At 41.1% G+C, this 19,728-nt stretch overlaps 1 protein-coding gene across 1 annotated transcript in view; it reads right to left on the bottom strand.

Moving 5' to 3' along the window:
- The window catches only part of LOC137326838 (ATPase MORC2-like), a 70,488-nt gene that overhangs the window by 42,427 nt on the left and 8,333 nt on the right, over positions 1-19,728 (bottom strand). The window contains exons 5-8 of the mRNA XM_067992218.1: positions 13,671-13,761; positions 11,728-11,836; positions 2,647-2,806; positions 1,060-1,171 (exon numbers count right to left, since the gene is read on the bottom strand). Coding sequence (XP_067848319.1) covers positions 1,060-1,171; positions 2,647-2,806; positions 11,728-11,836; positions 13,671-13,761 — 472 coding nt within the window. The remainder of the gene's footprint in view (positions 1-1,059; positions 1,172-2,646; positions 2,807-11,727; positions 11,837-13,670; positions 13,762-19,728) is intronic.

Here is a 19,728-nt window from a genome sequence, read left to right as displayed (position 1 = left end):
ATGGCATTGATTTATTTCTGCTGGGTTGTAGATACATATAAATATGCAAAACATGCAGACTCAAATCACCTGCCTTTGCACTTTTGGAGAAAAAAACATTACAGAATGGATACCTTCGTATGTATTTTGCACCTTCAGCATTATACTCATTGTAATTTTGCATTCACTGTTCTCCATCACTAACTGTCTGTTCACCAATATTGCCAAATCACCATGACCTTACAGCAGTGATATATTAAGAAGGCAAGTAAAATAAGACCTTGTATAGATTATTTCAAACAGTAACTGATGTTAAGTGGCTAGAATCATTATAAACCTCAAATATCTGCCATAAAGGAGAGCGTGCCCCCAGCACAACGAAAATTGAGGGTCTCCAAATTATTGATTGCTGCTCTGAATTTTGAAGTGGATTTTGAAGGCTGTGCCTTTCCTAATTGCCTACTTCAGTCCTCTCCATCAATACCTTCAGCAATTCTGGATGCCAGTAACCTACTGGTGTTATAAGTTTATTAGTGTCCATTATTATAGTGGATAATGATATTAAAACGTGACGTAGGATGCCACTTCATTATTACCACCTACTTTAAATAATCCACCCATTTTTGGACAGGCATATTCAATATCTGCTGTCACTTCCAGTGGAAAATTTTGCCAGTGACAAAACAGCTCCCCAACTGATTCTCTTAGCCCCCCCCCCCCCCAACCCCAGTACTACAATGAGGAAAATCCAGGCTCCTGTCACTTGATATTAAAAAGAGGAGCTCCGGTCAAAACAAAATTCTGCATGATGCAAAGAACAGTAAAGGTTTATCATAGCATTCAATTGATTTTCACGCTTCACCTGACAGACAAACCCAGCAACTTTCACTCTTTTGGTTGAAGACAACGAAGACCTCAAATGAATAGCTATCTTATTGTCTACTACCAGCTATCCAGGGTCCTCTGTGCAGGAGAATCACAGGTAGTCATTATTCTGTGTTTATGAACTGACTGCTGATCTCACACTATCTGAATACAACATTTCAATGCTAACAAACTAATTAGGTATTTATGTCTTACATTCCACTTGCCATCATTCCTGTCAGCAGTATATCTGAAGGGTCTGTTTCAATATCCAATTCTGGTTTTCCATCATCATTCAATTTTAAGTTGTAAATAATTACCAAAGTGCCTGTTAAGAAAATACATTAAGTAATGAAAAGAATGCATTTTATTGTGAGCAAATTGTGAGGCAAAATGCAAGAGAGGCCACAAACATGTTAGGAGTGTGGGCAGATATGCAGCAAAAGCAGTGCAATGTGCTCTTTGGGGAAAAAGAACAGAACTGAAATAAACCCTAAAGCAGTAAAGTTCTCATTGAAATGGAGGAACATAGGATGTTAGGTGTGCAGGTACACAGATCTTTAAAGCTAGTCTGCAGATGGAAAAAACATTAAAAAGGTCAAACTGGATTCTGAGTCATATCTGTACATGAGGGACATTGAATAAAAATAAAGGAGGTGAAGTTTAGTCTGTACATCAGTTAGACTGCAGTTGGAGTACAGTGTGTAGCTTTGGGTAACCCATAATAGAAATCATACTGAAGTCATGTAAAAAGTTTAATGGAAATTTATTAGGATGAAATCAGGAACAAAAACATTTATAGATATATGAAACTGGGACAGAGAAGGTAATGGAGAGAATCTAAACGAATTGTTCAAAATTAGAGGTGTTGTGTACAATGGAGTAGTGTACAGTTTTGGTTTCCTTACCCTATAGTTGGCCTAGAGCGGGTGCAACGAAGGTTCACTAGATTGATTCCTGGGATGAGAGGGTTGTCCTATGAGGAAAAAATTGAGTAGAATGGGCCTATACTCTCTGGAGTTTAGAAGAATGAGAGGTGATCTCATTGAAATAAGATTCTGAGGGGACTTGACAGAGTAGATGCTGAGAGGCTGTTTCCCCTGGCTGGAGTCTAGAACTAGGGGTAATAGTCTCAGGATATGTGGTCGACCATTTAAGACTGAGATGAGGAAAAACTTCTTCACTCAGAGGGTTGTGAATCTTTGGAATTCTCTACCCCAGAGGGCTGTGGATGCTCAGTCATTGAGTATATTCAAAACTGAGATTGATAGATTTTTGGACACCAAGGGAAATGGGGATTGTGTGGGGAAGTGGAGTTGAGCTAGATCAGCCATGATCTTATTGAATGGCAGCGCAGGCTTGAGGGGCCGTATGGCTTACTCCTGCTCCTATTTCTTATGTTCTTATGTTTGAAACTTGTGGATTTTACTGCAATGGAGAATGAGATTTTTGATTCATAGGGGCTACTGGAGTGGTGGAAGCAGATTATCAGGCAATAGAATAATTTTGTTGGGTTCCCATCAAATCATAAGCCATAAATTCAAACTTCAAGATTGAACTACTACCATTCATTCAGAATTTTTAAAATTTTAAGAAAACAGTTCTTTATTTCACAGGATCAACCTAATATTCTGTGAGCAATGAGATCCCACAATTTGGTTTCAGATAGTGAACTTCAAAGGAGTTCACTGTTTTTCATATTATATTTAAAAGATAATCACTGAGAAAATTTCTATAACTTAGATGAACTTAGCAGAATAATAATTGAGTAACCATTTATTTTATTGTATATGATACTCTTACCACTTGCTTCTGTAATTTTATTAAACTGCTGCATCACATCAAACTCTGTTTTAAATGGAGAATATTTATAGATGAGCGCAATTTCGAGGGAGAATTTTTTTTCATCAGTTGTTATGGGTTCCTTGGTTGCAACATACCAGGATGGCACAGGCACAATCACCTAGGGAATCAAAAGCAAAACTCATCAAGTAGGGGTATTTTTGAAACACGAAACGCTTCTATTTTCTTACATATAAAACTCGTGCTTATCATGCCATCTGTTCCTTTCCCTTTTGATATCAAATCAGCATAAACTAAGCATATAACATTGCCTCTTTATATGATAAGATTACCTTTATAGTATTTGTGTACATATCCCAAAAAACATTCTATATAGTTTTTATTAATAGCAGACAAATTTAGCATTTTTCTTCTTTACAACAAAATTGTGCCAACAGTTCTGTATCATAAGGAAAGGTAGATCATTCAGTTGTAAATTGGTCACCTTGTTGCATTGAATAGCTTAGAAGTCATCTGGGAAGATCCCAGATCTCTGCCAGATCCTGACCCCCAGTATTGCAGGCAAATATGGTCAACATGAAAAAAGGTGGAAGAAGAAATATACAACCAAATGTGAAATGAGTAAAGGACATAGAATAATAATGATGCGAGATTTTAACTATCCCCAAATAAACTGGTTAGAGGTAGGTAAAGGGATACAGGGATTGGAGCTTTGACAACGTGCACAGGATTCCTTTCTTGCCCAGTATGTAAAAAGCCCAAGAGAGGAAAGCACTGCTGGATCTAGTAATAGGAAATTAACCAGAACAGATTTTTTTTTTAAATTCGTCCATGGGATGTGGGTGTCGTTGGCAAGGCCAGCATTTATTGCCCATCCCTAATTGCCCTTGAGAAGGTGGTGGTGAGCTGCCTTCTTGAACCGCTGCAGTCTGTGTGGTGAAGGTTCTCCCACAGTGCTGTTAGGAAGGGAGTTCCAGGATTTTGACCCAGCAACGATGAAGGAACAGCAATATATTTCCAAGTCGGGATGTGACTTGGAGGGGAACGTGCAGAGGATGTTGTTCCCATGTGCCTGCTGCTCTTGTCCTTCTAGGTGGTAGATGTCGCGGGTTTGGGAGGTGCTGTGGATGGTACACACTACAGCCACTGTGCGCCGGTGGTGAAACGAGTGAATGTTTAGGGTGGTGGATGGGGTGCCAATCAAGCGGGCTGCTTTGTCCTGGATTGTGTTGAGCTTCTTGAGTGTTGTTGGAATTGCACTCATCCAGGTAAGTGGAGAGTATTCCATCACACTCCCGACTTGTGCCTTGTAGATGGTGGAAAGGCTTTGGGGAGTCAGGTGGTGAGTCACTCGCCGCAGAATACCCAGCCTCTGACCTGCTCTTTCAGCCACAGTATTTTTATGGCTGGTCCAATTACATTTCTGGTCAATGGTGACCCCCAGGATGTTGATGGTGGGGTATTCGGCGATGGTAATGCCGTTGAATGTCAAGGGGAGATGGTTAGACTCTATCTTGTTGGAGATGGTCATTGCCTGGCACGAATGTTACTTGCCACTTATCAGCCCAAGCCTGGATGTTGTCCAGATCTTGCTGCATGCAGGCTCGGACTGCTTCATTATTTGAGGGGTTGTGAATGGAACTGAACACACTGCAATCATCAGTGAACATCCCCATTTCTGACCTTAAGATGGAGGGAAGGTCATTGATGAAGCAGCTGAAGATGGTTGGGCCTAGGACACTGCCCTGAGGAACTCCTGCAGCAATGTCCTGGGGCAGAGATGATTGGCCTCCAACAACCACTACCATCTTCCTTTGTGCTAGGTTTGACTCCAGCCACTGAAGAGTTTTCCCCTTGACTCCCATTGACTTTAAAACTACTAGGGCTCCTTGGTGCCACACTCGGTCAAATGCTGCCTTGATGTCAAGGGCAGTCACTCTCACCTCACCTCTGGAATTCAGCTCATTTGTCCATGTTTGGACCAAGGCTGTAATGAGGTCTGGAGCCGAGTGGTCCTGGCGGAACCCAAACTGAACATCGGTGAGCAGGTTATTGGTGAGTAAGTGCCGCTTGATAGCACTGTCGACGACACCTTCCATCACTTTGCTAATGATTGAGAGTCGAGTGATGGGGCGGTAATTGGCTTGATTGGATTTGTCCTGCTTTTTGTGGACAGGACATATCTGGGCAATTTTCCACATTGTCGGTTAGATGCCAGTGTTGTAGCTGTACTGGAACAGCTTGGCTAGAGGCGCAGCTAGTTCTGGAGCACAAGTCTTCAGCACTACAGCCGGGATGTTGTCGGAGCCCATAGCCTTTGCTGTATCCAATGCACTCAGCCATTTCTTGATATCACGTGGAGTGAATCGAATTGGCTGAAGACTGGCTTCTGTGATGGTGGGGATATCGGGAAGAGGCCGAGATAGATCGTCCACTCGGCACTCCTGGCTGAAGATGGTTGCAAACGCTTCAGCATTGTATTTTGCACGCGCTGGACTCTGCCATCATTGAGGATGGGGATGTTTATAGAGCCTTCTCCTCCTGTTAGTTGTTTAATTGTTCACCACCATTCACAACTGGATGTGGCAGGACTGCAGAGCTTTGATCTGATCCGTTGGTTGTGGAATCGCTTAGCTCTGTCTATAGCATGTTGCTTCCGCTGTTTAGCATGCATGTAGTCCTGAGTTGTAGCTTCACCAGGTTGGCACCTCATTTTTAGGTATGCCTGGTGCTGCTCCTGGCACACTCTTCTACACTTCTCATTGAACCAGGGTTGATCCCCTGGCTTGTTGGTAATGGTAGAGTGAGGAATATGTCAAGCCATGAGGTTACAGATTGTGCTGGAATACAAATCTGCTGCTGATGGCTCACATCGCCTCAGGGATGCCCAGTTTTGAGCTGCTAGATCTGTTCTGAATCTATCCCATTTAGCACGGTGGTAGTGCCACACAACACGTTGGATGTTGTCCTCAGTGTGAAGACAGGACTTCGTCTCCACGAGGACTGTGCGGTGGTCACTCCTACCAATACTGTCATGGACAGATGTATCTGCGACAGGTCGATCGGTGAGGATGAGGTCAAGTAAGTTTTTCCCTCGTGTTGGTTCGCTCACCACCTGCCGCAGGCCCAGTCTGGCAGCTATGTCCTTCAGGACTCGGCCAGCTCGGTCAGTAGTGGTGCTACCAAGCCACTCTTGGTGATGGACTTGGAAGTCCCCCACCCAGAGTACATTCTGTGCCCTTGCTACCCTCAGTGCTTCCTCCAAATGGTGCTCAACATGGAGGAGGACTGAATCATTAGCTGAGGGAGGGCAGTCCGTGGTAATCAGCAGGAGGTTTCCTTGCCCATGTTTGACCTGATGCCATGAGATCCAGAGTCAACGTTGAGGACTCCCAGGGCCACTCCCTCCCGACTGTATATCACTGTACCGCCACCTCTGGTCAGTGTGTCCTGCCAGTGGGACAGGACATAACCAGGGATGGTGATGGAAGAGTCTGGGACGTTGGCTGAAAGGTATGATTCTGAGTATGGCTATGTCAGGCTGTTGCTTGACTAGTCTGTGGGACAGCTCTCCCAATTTTGGCACAAGTCCCCAGATGTTAGTGAGGAGGACTTTGCAGGGTCGACTGGACTTGCTTTGCCTTTGTCGTGTCCAGTGCCTAGTGGTCCGATGCCGGGTGATCCGTCCGGTTGTATTCTTATGACTTTTTTTTTTAAAGTGAGACTGCTAGGACATTTCAGAGGGCAATTAAGAATCAACCACATTGCTGTGGATCTGGAGTCACATGTAGGCCAGACCGGGTAAGGACGGCAGGTTTCCTTCCCTAAAGGACATTAGTGAACCAGATGGGTTTTTATGACAATCCGGTAGTTTCATGGCCACCATTACTGATACTAGTATTTTAATTCCAGATTTTATTTAATTAATTGAATTTATATTCCCCAGCTGCCGTGGCGGGATTTGAACTCATGACTCCGGATTGTTAGTCCAGGCCTCTGGATTACTAGTCCAGTAACAACCACTATGCTACCGTACCCGATAAGAGAAGTGAGGGTAGGGGAACATTTAGGCAATAGTGATCACAACATAATATGGTTTAAGATAAAGATTGAGTACGACATAAGCAAGACAAAGACCAAAGCAATAAATTGGAAAAAAGCTGATTTTCTGGGGATGAGAATGGAACTAGGAAAATAAACTGGAAACATTTACTGATAAACAAAGAAACAGAACAGCAGTGGGAAACATTTAAAATTGTGATCAAGAGAGTTCAGGAGAAATATGTCCCACTAAAAAGCAAAAATAAACTAGCCGGTAATGATACTCCATGGATAAATAAAGAAACAAGGGCAAAATTGAAACTAAAGAAAAAGAAAGTAAGTACATAGGCAACAAAGGAAAGGATAACAAAAGGGAATACAAAAAGGTTAGGAAATAAGTTTTAAAAAATTAGGAAGGCAAATAGAAACTATGAAATTCAATTGTCAAGGAATATAAAAAATAGTAAAGTATTCTACAGACAAAAATAACGAAGAAAAATCAGGATAGGGTCAATAAGGGATACACATGATAAATTCACGGGAAATGACAGCAAAATAGCAGAAATATTAAATAATTACTTTGCCTCAGTATTTACCAGGGAGACTAACATGGTGGGCATGACATTAGAAGAAGAGATCAAAAAAGATATGAAGACATTTAAGATGGAAATGGGGAGACAATTGATAAACTAATCAAGCTTGAGAGGATAAAACCCCTGGTCCAGATGGATTGCATCCGTGCGTATTAAAATATATTAGGGAAGAGACAGCAAAGGATTACATATATATAAAAATTCATTAGAAAAGGGAATAGTGCCAGAGGACTGGCGGACAGCTCATATGATTCCTGTATTTAAAAAAGGGAGATGGAACCAGTCCAGAGAACTATTGACCAATTAGCTTAATGTTGGTGGTAGGAAAGATGTAATAGAAAAACATCTAGAAACCAAAAATATAAGAGAATAGTCAGCACGGATTTCAAAAGAGGTCATGCTTGACCAACCTTATTGAATTCTTTGAAGTAGTAACAGAAAGGGTAGACAAGGGTAATGTAGTAAGTGTAATACAAGTGGATTTTCAAAGGGCCTTCAATAAGGTCCACATAGCAGACTTATGACTACAGTTAGAGCATGTGGAGTTGGGACAAGTAGCAGAATGGATAGCAAGCTGACTACAAAACAGAAAACAGAGAGTAGGGGTTAAAAGTAATTCCTCCAACTAGCAAAAGGTGGGAAATGGTGTTCTGCAAGGATCATGCTGGGACCACTGCTGTTCACCATTTATATGAACGATTTGGACTAGCGAATCGGAAGTACAATTTCAAAATGTGTAGACGACACCAAATTGGGGGGTATAGTTAATACTGAGGAGGACTGCGACAAAATACAGGAAGACATTAATAAACTTGCAGAATGGGCAAGTAACTAGCAAATGAATTTCAATACAGATACATTTGGTAGGAAGAATAAGGGGCCACATGCGGCTTGGATAATAAGAGTCCAAATGAGATAGAGGAGCAGAGGGATTTGGGGGTATAGATATACAAATCACTAAAAGTAGCGATGCAGGTTAATAAGGCCATAAAAAAAAGCAAACCAAGCACTGGGATTCATTTCTAGAGGGATAGAATTGAAAAGCAGAGAAGCTATGTTAAACTTGTATAGAATCTTGGTCAGACTACGCTTGGAATACTGTGAACAGTTCTGGTCTCCATATTATAAAAAGATATAGAGGCACTGGAGAAGGTGCAAAGAAGATTTACTAGGATGATACTAGAACTGAGCGGTTATACCTATCAGGAAAGATTGAGTAGGCTGGGGCTCTTTTCTCTAGAAAAGAGAAGACTGAGGGGTGACCTGATAGAGGTCTTTAAGATTATGAAAAGGTTTGATAAGGTAGACGTAGAGAAGATGTTTCCACTTGCAAGGGAGACCAGAATTAGAGGTCATAAATATAAGATAGTCACTAATAAATCCAATAGGGAATTCAGGAGAAACTCTTTTACCCAGAGAGTGGTTAGAATGTGGAACTCACTACCATAAGGAGTAGTTGAGGCAATTAGCATTGATGCATTTAGGGGAAGCTAGATAAACACATGAGGGAGAAAGCAATAGAAGGATATGTTGATAGGGTTAGATGAAATGAGGGAGGAGGCTCGTGTGGAGCATAAACACCGGCATGGACCTGTTGGGCCAAATGGCCTGTTTCTGTGCTGTACATTCTAACAAACACATTAAAATGATAGCAAAAGCAGCACGAGATGACTGATATGTTTGCTTACCATGTGTTAGGACTCTGGAGCTGATATTACTCGAGCCTTATGGCCTGCTCCTACCTCAACTGCAGTGGGAGTGTGGAAGAGCTCAGAAATAAGTTGGGAGCTGGATACACGAGGTCCCAGAATACACTAGTCTTGCAAGGGGCCGAATCTCTGCCCACCCCTTGCAATGCCAGTGATGCAAAAGGGGTTTCCTCGAGCCTGGCTTTCAACCCCAGGCACTCTCCTTCCTCAGGAAAATTTCCTCAGGAGATTTCAGGAGGGTCTCGTGGGAGGGAAGGCCTAAACATTCTTCGTGGGGCCTAGAGGAGAATTTCTAATCTTCCTGACCAAAGTAATAGAAGGATATGCTGTTCGGGTTAGATGAAGTAGGGAGGGAGGAGACTCCTGAGGAAAACAATAAAATTTATCTTAAATAGCCTTTTCCAGTGATGTCATCGGACCCCGATCTGCATATTTAAGGAAATTGCTGCAGCCTCCAGGCAAATACCTTTGCTGCTGCCAGCTCAGAAAAGCAGGCTAAAATCAAGATCAGCATGAAACAAGTGGGAAATCGGGAAGCCACCCGGGGCATTTTAAACTTAATTTTAACCCAGTTTCCACCGGGCGGGTCGAGTTAAAATCGCCCCCGGAGTATTTCCAATCGATGGCGTGGTTAGTGTGGTTACTGAATGGCGTCAACTTCTATGTCAAGAATTTTCCTTGTTGGTGTAAAACTTTCACTAACAAGACTTATAATATCAAGTGGTAAATGTTTGTGAAGGATGTGTGGCAAGGTCCATCCTCTCCACCACTTGGAAGGTTCATTAGATTCTACAATTCCTGCAGTATTTATTTCAGCAGAATTTAAAGCCCAGTTTTATTTGTAAATGTAGCTGTCATCCGTTTTTCATGTCCCATTAGTTTCAGGAGCAATAAGTTTTCATAGCTTCATGTATTGTTTTTATGAAATGTGTTAAACTTGAGCTCAATTAGACCTTCCCTTATTCCTGACTAGATTCTGAATGTAAACTAGATCCCATGATTTGAAATTTCTTACATAGAAGATAGCGTTGTTAACAGCATTAATTTCAGCCTGCAGGATTTCTGAACTCCAGATTCATCTGCAGATCAGCCCTATTTGATTTGGCATAAGGATAGAATAGTTCTTAGGTCTTACAAAATAGAAGCATTTTTGCCTGTGTTATTATTTTTCAGATTCTTTCTTAATAAACACAGCACATGCAAGGTTAAAGTCAACTGCTTGCTGTTTCTGCAAGTTATATGAATACACATTATAATCTGACATTTTTATATGGCATAGCCATGTGTAGTTCAGGAAGACCTTGGTCTGTGTCATTTCACTGTTCTTGGACGGGAATCCATTAAAACAGTAGTGCCTTGATTACGTCACACTGCTTAAACGATTAAACTATTCAGTTTGAATCTTCTGACCCACAGGAAGTCCGGGCTTGGACTGCAAGGATTGTGCTTTAATACTGTGAATGGAGATCAATCTAATGTAGTTATGAGGAATTTGGTTTTCCAATGTTCCCTTGTTTCAATATAATGAGACCAGTCAGGTGGACCGGAATGGTCTTTTCTAATACTATACATTCCTATATTCCCATTTCTTCTAAGGATTTTATATGATATTTCCATGGCTGACTTTACACACAGTTTACAGCCGGCAGAAAAATAAAGCTCCATGGTATTGGTTCACCAAGCAACAAGTGAGTGACCATGTTTCAAGGATCAATCTAATGTTGAACAGTAGTGCAGGAGAAGCGTCTTTGTTGTTTTGACTTAAGATAATTGGTTAAGATTGTAACTACTGTAAACAGCGGCCTGGAGTTTCCGCTCAGGACGCAAATCGGCATTTGGGTGGAAACTGTGCCCGAAAATTGTGCTGGCGCAGTTTATGCCAAGTTTCCGCCAAAATGAATTAACATAATCACAAACGTAAAATCTGTCACGAGTCAGCACAATTCGGCAACTTAACATAGCGTAATCGTTTATTATTTTTGCAATAAAAAAAATTCATTGATGTGTTTAAGAGTGGTAATCTGGTGCAGTTTTATTCATAACTAAAAATGGGTTTATCACTAAAAATAAGAATTTTTATTAAGTGTCCAGTCCTCCACTTGTAACCTGACTTTAAAATCACTGAAAAAACCTATAATGAACCATTTACTACTTTCACTGGTGTACACTAGTCAGTCTCTCAGTAAATTAAATATTTTTAAATATTTTAAAACATTTAAAAAGTGCCTACGTGCCTAAGAAAACTAGCTTAATTTTAAAACCCACTTTGAACGGCAGCAGGCTGGTGCAATCGGCTGAAACTCACAATCCTCGTTATTTAAGATCGCAGGGTGTTGCCAGTTTTGTAGGCAGGGCTGGCTTCAGCAAAATGATTATTGAGCCAACGCAAAAGATCGGGGGAAACTCGAATTACGCTGGGCATAAATTACGCCGTGTAAATTGAAATTACGCGATGTTTTGCGCTGATCTGGCAGGATTGTGCTGAAAAAGCCAGTGAAATCTAGCACAAACTCTGGGACACTGTTTGTTCTGAACACGGTTCATTAACTGCTGAATATGTTACAATAACTTATCTTTTGGTTGGCCAAGTAACTACAGTGTGTGAAGGGTACTATCATTTAAAGGTAGGCATTCTATTTGGTATCCTAGCTCCAGGATGAATCACTGTACCGAAAAAGCACTTATAGGATCAAATTGAGAAAGAGAGACATGAGAAAATAAAATTCTCATTCGCTCACCTCATCAATACCTTCTTTCTCATAAAATGTTCGAGACACAAGGATGCAGGTCATGGTACTGTCTTTTTTGGTAAACAGAATGAAATCCATACCTATTCTCATTGACCCGCTGCAAGAAAGAAAAAAAAATTAGATCCAAAGGGCTAGCATATTGTGACCCACACAGTTACAGTATTCACTTCATATGATATAGACTACCACCAGTTAATGGAATAGCTATAACTTATTTGTGCAGCGTACTGTAAGGTTGATGGTCCACAAACTTAGTAAAATCTGTAGAAATTGAATGGCTTTCACTGTGTTAGCAGTGACAAAGTAGATATTTCTAATGATGGGCAGATAAGTGGTAAATGCAGTTCAATACAGAAAATTTGCAAAGTAATACATTTTGGGAACAAGAGCAAAGAATGGAAATATACCTTAAATGGTGAATTTCTCAATGCAGTGTGGGAGCAAAAAGATCTAGGTGTGCAGATACATAAATCCTTAAAAGTGCTAGACAGATTAAAAAAGAGATTTTGAAGCTTATATTTACAAAAGTAAAGGTCATGATAACTGTACAAAATGATGGTTAGGCCACATCTGGAATACTATGTGCAGATTTGTGCTCCTCACTATTGGAAAGATATAATGGTCCTGGGAAAAGGTGCAAGACAAGTATACCAGAGGTGAAGGGTCTAAGTTACTAGGAATGGTTAAAGCAGCTAAGGCTGTACTCTTGAATTGAGAAGATTGAGGAGGGATTTTATGGAGGTGTTCAAAATGGTGAAAGGAATAAACAAGGTAAACATAGTTAGATTATTCCTATTTGTAGATATATTGAAGACAAGCAGTGGCGGAAGGTGGTGTCCATGTTCCCCCAATCGTTCTGCGGTCAGCCAATGCGGCTTTGGTGGAACCCCTCCATTTCTTTCCCAGGAACATCTGACACCCGTCTTTGGCTTCCAGGTTCATCCTGCAAGCCTGAGTGGTCCCCAGCTCGGCCTAAGTATGTCGGCATTCCCCAGTTCTGTCTCCTTCCTGCCAAGTCAGGCAAATCTCAAGTCCAAATCCATTCTATTTGGGACTCTGCCTAACCCATTTAATCTCCTGAGGAAAGCATCGGCAAATTTCTGCCTTTTATTCTCTCAAACATAAATCAGCAAAAACTTCAGGATGTTTATCCAACAGTACAACCATTTTATACAACCTACATTATACCTTCTAGACCTGATGCTTTACATGACACTTCCAGGTCCCAGCAGCTCAGAAACAATCATCTTCCAAAGCTCAGGAACTGTGAAAAAGCTGATACCGATGACATTTTCTTCACCCTAAAACTCAATCTGAAAGAGCTGAACTATTTTATTCTACAAGATGAAGGACAAACTATGGCTCCGATATTTACGGGGGAGTGCTGTAGTGAGGGGGTGGCAGACCCGGAAATCCCAGCGACACAGAGGTCCTGCCAAATTTAAGGACAGGACCGCTATCATTGTTTTAAAATTACATTTCCCTGCAATCGAGAAGATGAGGACTTGGTGGGAGTGGGGGGAAGAGAGGTTTGGAGCACGGCAATCGGGGAGGGAGGGCGGGAAAGGTCGGGGGTTGGTCAGGGGTCAGCAGATTGCAGGACAGAAGGTTCGGGATCGCGGGTTGCTGGGTGGAGGGGGTGGCCGCAGATCGTGGAGCTGAAGGCTTGGGATTGAGGGACAACCGTTAAATATAAACCATACTCCCAACTGATCTGAGAGAGCTTGAATGAAATATTATAAATGAAGTGTCCCTCCAAGATGGGACACAGGCACAATTTGCAACCCGCCGCCGTAAACATGGCAGTAGGTGCATACGCGGCAGGTTGGGGTCACGTTTTGCATTTTTTATTTTTAACCCCCCCGCCCCCATCATGTGGGCCGGGGGGGGGGGGGTTGTGGTTAATATCGACATCCACGTCTCAAACTCACGACTTCAATCCGTTTCCATACTGTCCAATGAGTCGGGAACCTGAGATCTTCTTTATAGATTTTCCTAAGTGAATAATGTCAGCTGCTTCATCTGTGAAATGCAGAACAATTGTTATAATCCTATTTTCATATGTTTAATATCCCACACAATGAACAGTTGGCATGTTGCTAGAGGACACATTTCATTGTTATTTAATCACCTGGCACGCTACATCAATAACAGTCATAGTACTTTGTAGAATGATAGAGTTATGTGCTCTTCAAGGTGAGTAACATATTGGAAAGTGAGACATTTTCTATTTTTATGCTCAATGTTAGCATCAAGCATTTCCAAGGTCACATATAGATAGAGTCTAGAACTTCCCCAGTATTACACAAACAATAGTTCTGCATGGCAGTCTTGATATCGTTGCGCAATTTCTATTAATAAAGTAGGAAAAATCAAAGAATCATTCACTGTTAATAATAAGTTTCTCTTCTTAACTTTCAAATGTCACTCCATTATTTAAAAAGGAAGGGATAAACTAGGTAACTACAGACCTGTCAGTTTAACATTAGTTGTGGGGTAGTTACTGGAATCTATCATCAGAGGCAGAGTGACTGAGCATTTAGACAAGTATGAGCTGATCAATGAGTCAGCATGGATTTTTGAACGGTAGGTCATGTCTGATTAATCTAATTGAATTTTTTTGTAGGTCACTAGCCTGATGGATAGTGGGGAGTGTCTATGGATGTTATTTATATGGATTTCTAGAAGGCATTTGATAATTTCCTCAGGGCAGTGTCCTAGGCCCAATCATCTTCAGCTGCTTCATCAATGACCTTCCCTCCATCATAAGGTCAGAAATGGGGATGTTCGCTGATGATTGCACAGTGTTCAGTTCCATTCGCAACCCCTCAGATAATGAAGCAGTCTGTGCCCGCATGCAGCAAGACCTGGACAACATCCAGGCTTGGGCTCATAAGTGGCAAGTAGCATTCGCGCCAGGCAATGATCATCTCCAACAAGAGAGAGTCTAATCACTTCCCCTTGACATTCAACGGCATTACCATCGCCGGATCCCCCACCATTGACCAGAAACTTAACTGGACCAGCCACATAAATACAGTGGCTACAAGAGCAGGTCAGAGGCTGGGTATTCTGCGGCGAGTGACTCACCTACTGACTCCCCAAAGCCTTTCCACCATCTACAAGGCACAAGTCAGGAGTGTGATGGAATACTCTCCACTTGCCTGGATGAGTGCAGCTCCAACAACACTCAAGAAGCTCAAAACCATCCAGAACAAAGCAGCCCGCTTGATTGGCACCCCATCCACCACCCTAAACATCCACTCCCTTCACCACCGGCGCACAGTGGCTGCAGTGTGTACCATCCACAGGATGCACTGCAGCAACTCGCCAAGGCTTCTTCAAAAGCACCTCCCAAACCCGCAACCTCTACCACCTAGAAGGAAAAGGGCAGCAGGTACATGGGAACAACACCACCTGTACGTTCCCTTCCAAGTCACACACCATCCTGACTTGGAAATATATTGCCATTCCTTCATCGTCGCTGGGTCAAAATCCTGGAATTCCCTTCCTAACAGCACTGTGGGAGAACCTTCACCACACAGGGCGTAGCGGTTCAAGGCAGTGGCTCACCACCACCTTCTCAAAGGCAATTAGGGATCGGCAATAAATGCTGGCCTTGCCAGCGACGCCCACATCCCATGAACGAATAAAAAAAAGGTTCCACACAAGAAATTGTTAGCAACAATTAAAGAGCATTGATTTGGAGGTAACGTTGTAGCATGGGTCAGTAATTGGTTGGGAGGTAGAAGACAGAGAGTAGGGATAAAGGGAATGTTCTCTGATTGCCAGGATGTGACAAGTGGTGTTCACCAGGGATTTGTACTGGGGCCTCAGCTTTTCACCATATATGTTGATGACTTGGATGAAAGAGAGAGAGTTGCATATCAAATTTTGCAGATGACACTCTCAGAATCCACAGTAAGTTTTGTAGATGGGAGCAGGAAATTACAAAGAGAGATAAACAGACTAAGTGAGTGGGCAAAACTAAGACAGATGGAGTTCACATTTCCCACACATTTGGGATCCGATTAAGACAAATTAGAATATTTTCTTAATGGTGAGACACTAGGAGCTGTGGAGGAGCAAAAGGATTTGGGTGTCCACGTATACAAATTACTAATAGCTAATGGACAAGTACAAAAAGTAATAACGGTTAATGGAATGTTGGCTTTATCTCAAGGGAGTTGGAATACAAAAGTGAGGAGGTGATGGTTCAGTTGTACAGAGCCTTGGTCAGATCCCATCTGGAGTACTGATTTCAGTTTTGGGCACCGAACCTAAGGAAAGATATATTGGCCTAGGAGGGGGTAGTACATAGATGCACCAGAATGACACCAAGGGTTAAAGGGTTAAATTAGGATAGTTTGCATAAACTTGGTTTGTATTCCCTTGAGTTTAGAAGGTGGAAGGATAATCTAATCAAGGTATTTAAAATGATAAAAAGGGATTTCACAGGGTAGATACAGAGAAACTATTTCCTCTGGCGGAGGAATCCAGAACAAGGGAACATAATCTTAAAATTAGAGCTAGGCCATAGGAGTGAAATCAGGAGGTACTTTTTCCACACAGAGGACAGTTGAAATATAGAACTCTCTCCCCAAAAGGCTGTGGATGCTGGGTCAATTGAATTTTCAAGGCTGACCAAAGGTAGGTAAATGGAGTTGAGGGACAGATCAGCCATGATCTAATTGATTGGTGGAACAGGTATCAGGGGCTGAATAGTCTACTCCTGTTCCTATATTCCTAACTGCCAACTGTAAGAAGTTTATGCTAGGTTTTCAAGAAGAGCCTGTAGTTTGCCAGGGTTTTAAGATGGGGTTAAGTAATATGCCCTTCTATTTTCTTATCACAGCCAGTACTCGTCCAACTTTTCAAGTTCCTTTATCAATAACTGGTTAGAAATTCCCCGTAACAAAAAATGTCTTGACAAAAATTAGGTATTTTTGTCGAGTTTTGATTTAATGGCTGTTCCTTTAAATTCAGTCACAGTACACAAGCAGTTTTTTAAAAAATGACTACAATGTTGTAAGTTTTAGTGGTTACAGGGTGGAGGGACTAATTCAAACTTAAACAATGCGGTGTGAGTGGTTCCATTTGTATGTGACTGTCGGTTCTTTTTAAAATTTGATGGTGAGATATTCAAAATTCAGAAATGCTCAGTAACTCTTTTCTGGGACATAAGACCAATTGTGTCTAAATCGAGTGTGTTTAGTTCCTTCTGAGGTTTACAAACTTGTCAGTTTGATACTCCTGAAACGAGAGAAAAAAAGTTTGAATTTCCAAGAAACAGTTTAGATTAATCAGGCTCCCACAGTAATAAGAAATTCAATGAAAAGAGATGCTGTATCATTTAACAATGATTTACAAACGGTTATCTTAGACCTTGGAGTTGCAATCTTATTTTGTTCATTTGAAGAATTAAATGGAAGAATGTCTACTGTAAATAAATTAGATTTTGGGTCACTCATTTCCTTGTTTTATTCTTTTGCAAAATAATTTCATTTGATATTTTAAATCTAATTCAAAATCTGATGTGAAGCTCTACTGCTTTTGAAGATTAGAGTAGAATCTTATGAAGGCATATGTTAAGTCCAATAACCAAAACCAGTTACTGAACAGAGCTTGTTGTTTGTTTCCTTGGCATGCTACTGAAAGCTTATCTGTATCTCAAGGCTGGAATAAACACTGTCAAAAGAATGGGGGGTTGGGGCTCACCTATGAGAGTGAACTAACATATGTGAGCCAAAATAATCTAGGGCAAAAAGGTTAAGAAAGGCCCAAAGACCCAATAGCCTGTTTACTCCATAACTAATGATGTGATTTTTGATAGTGTGATTTCGTTAGTAACTCATTAATAACAAAAAAATGCCTATTTCTCTGTAATGAGGAATTCTATGTGTTCTTTTTCCCTACACATTTTTCGTCTTTCATTTGAACTGACATTAGTAAGTACTCTTCTACATGGTGTTTTACTTTCATTTTTGTGAAAGGTTATATTTAGGTTTGATGAGAGACAAAAAAGATATTTTTACAGTCATTTTAAAATAAATTCTACAAAAAATAGATCCATAAAGTATTTGGTTAAGACAAATTGAAGAACTGATGAAAATATCCTACTGATAAAATTTCTTGCTGTCTTCAGACAGTTCCAAGTAAACTGGCCCCAGATTTGCAACCAAACTACCATAAACAATTAAGTATTTGGCAGATCACTGATCTGACTTAACAATTCTCACTGTGTACATTTTGCATGTTAACCCAGATGAGTCAGCCCAGACCTCTTGGTTCACTGGTCCAGGACTAGCATACATGGAAAAATACAATGCTAATTTCAAAGTCACTTCAAATATCATAGTAGGTACAATGTAGGAGGCGGCCATTTGGCACATCGTGCCTGTGTCAGCTCTTTGAAAGAGCTAACTAATTAGTCACATTCCCCTGCTCTTTCCCATAGCCCTGTAAATTTCCCCCCCCCCCTTCAAGTATTTATCTCATCCCCTTTTGAAAGTTACTATTGAATCTGCTTCCGCCACGCTTTCAGGCAGTGCATTCCAGATCATTACAACTCACTGCATAAAAAAATGTTTCATGTCGCCTCTGTCTCTTTTGCCGATCACCTCCATCAAATCTCCCCTTAATCTTATCTGTTCTAAGGAGAACAATTCCAGCTTCTCCAGTCTCTCCACATAACTGAAGTCCCTCATCCCTGGTACCATTCTAGTGAATCCCTTCTGCGCCCTCTCTAAGGCCTTGACATCCTTCCTAAAGTGTGGTGCCCAGAATTGAATGCAATACTCCAGCTGAAGCCTAACCAGTGTTTTATAAAGTTTTAGCATAACTTCCTTGCTTTTGTACTCTATGCCTCTATTAATAAAGCCCAGGATCCCGTATGCTTTTTTAACAGCCTTCTCAACTTGTCCTGCCACCTTCAAAGATTTGCGATTTGCAGAGGTCTCTCTGTTCCTGCACTCCATTTAAAATTGTATCATTTAGTTTATATTGCCGCTCCTCATTCTTCCTACCAAAATGTATCACTTCACACTCCTCTGCGTTAAATTTCATTTGCCATGTGTCTGCCCATTTCACCAGTCTACATCCTCCTGAAGTCTGTTACTATCCTCTACATTGTCTACCACATTTCCGAGTTTTATGTCATCTGCAAACTTTGGAATTATACCCAAGTCTGGGTCATTAATATATATCAAAAAGAGCAGCGGCCCTAATACTGACCCCTGGGGAACACCGCTGTATACTTCCCTCTAGTCTGAAAAACAATCATTTAGCACTACTCTCTGCTTTCTGTCCCCTAGCCAATTTTGTATCCACGCTGCCACTGTCCTTTTAATCCTATGGCCATTAATTTTGCTAACAAGTCTATTATGTGGTACTTTATCAAATACCTTTTGAAAGTCCATATACACATTAACCACACTACCCTCATCAATCCTCTCCGTTACTTTATCAAAGAACTCAATCAAGTTAGACAAACACGATTTTCCTTTAACAAATCCATGCTGACTATCATTTATTAGCCCATACTTTTTGAAGTGCCAATTTATTTTGTCCCAGATTATTGTCTCAAAGTTTCCCCTATCTACTTGTGTAGATAGCCAGATTTTTACCGTGATAACATCATCATCATGTTAGAATTGTTGGTTTGTTCATGCATCTTCATTTAATTACTCATTTTTTATAGCTCTTTTTATCCTTTCAGTTGCCACCTTCACCTCTTCTTCTTTGTTACTCCAGGAGTGCAGTTTTTCCACTTCCATTTCTCTGTTCCTTTCCCACATCCTACTTAATTTAGCATATGGAACCCTCAAATTTCTAAGAAGCTTTACCAAGTCAGGGTAGATACTCTAAAAAGGCTGATGCTTAAATTGAGGTGTATACCAATTACCAATGTGAAGAGGGCTTTCCCCAAAGCTTAGATTTGTCTGAAATTTGTTCATGCTTTGTGCTGTACATGGTTTAAAAAAAACCTAA

This window comes from Heptranchias perlo, chromosome 11 (genome assembly GCF_035084215.1).
Source record: "Heptranchias perlo isolate sHepPer1 chromosome 11, sHepPer1.hap1, whole genome shotgun sequence".
In the NCBI taxonomy this organism is placed as follows: Eukaryota; Metazoa; Chordata; class Chondrichthyes; order Hexanchiformes; family Hexanchidae; genus Heptranchias; species Heptranchias perlo.
Note: the sequence above shows the minus strand (reverse complement) of the source record. Positions and strands in the feature narration are given on the sequence as shown.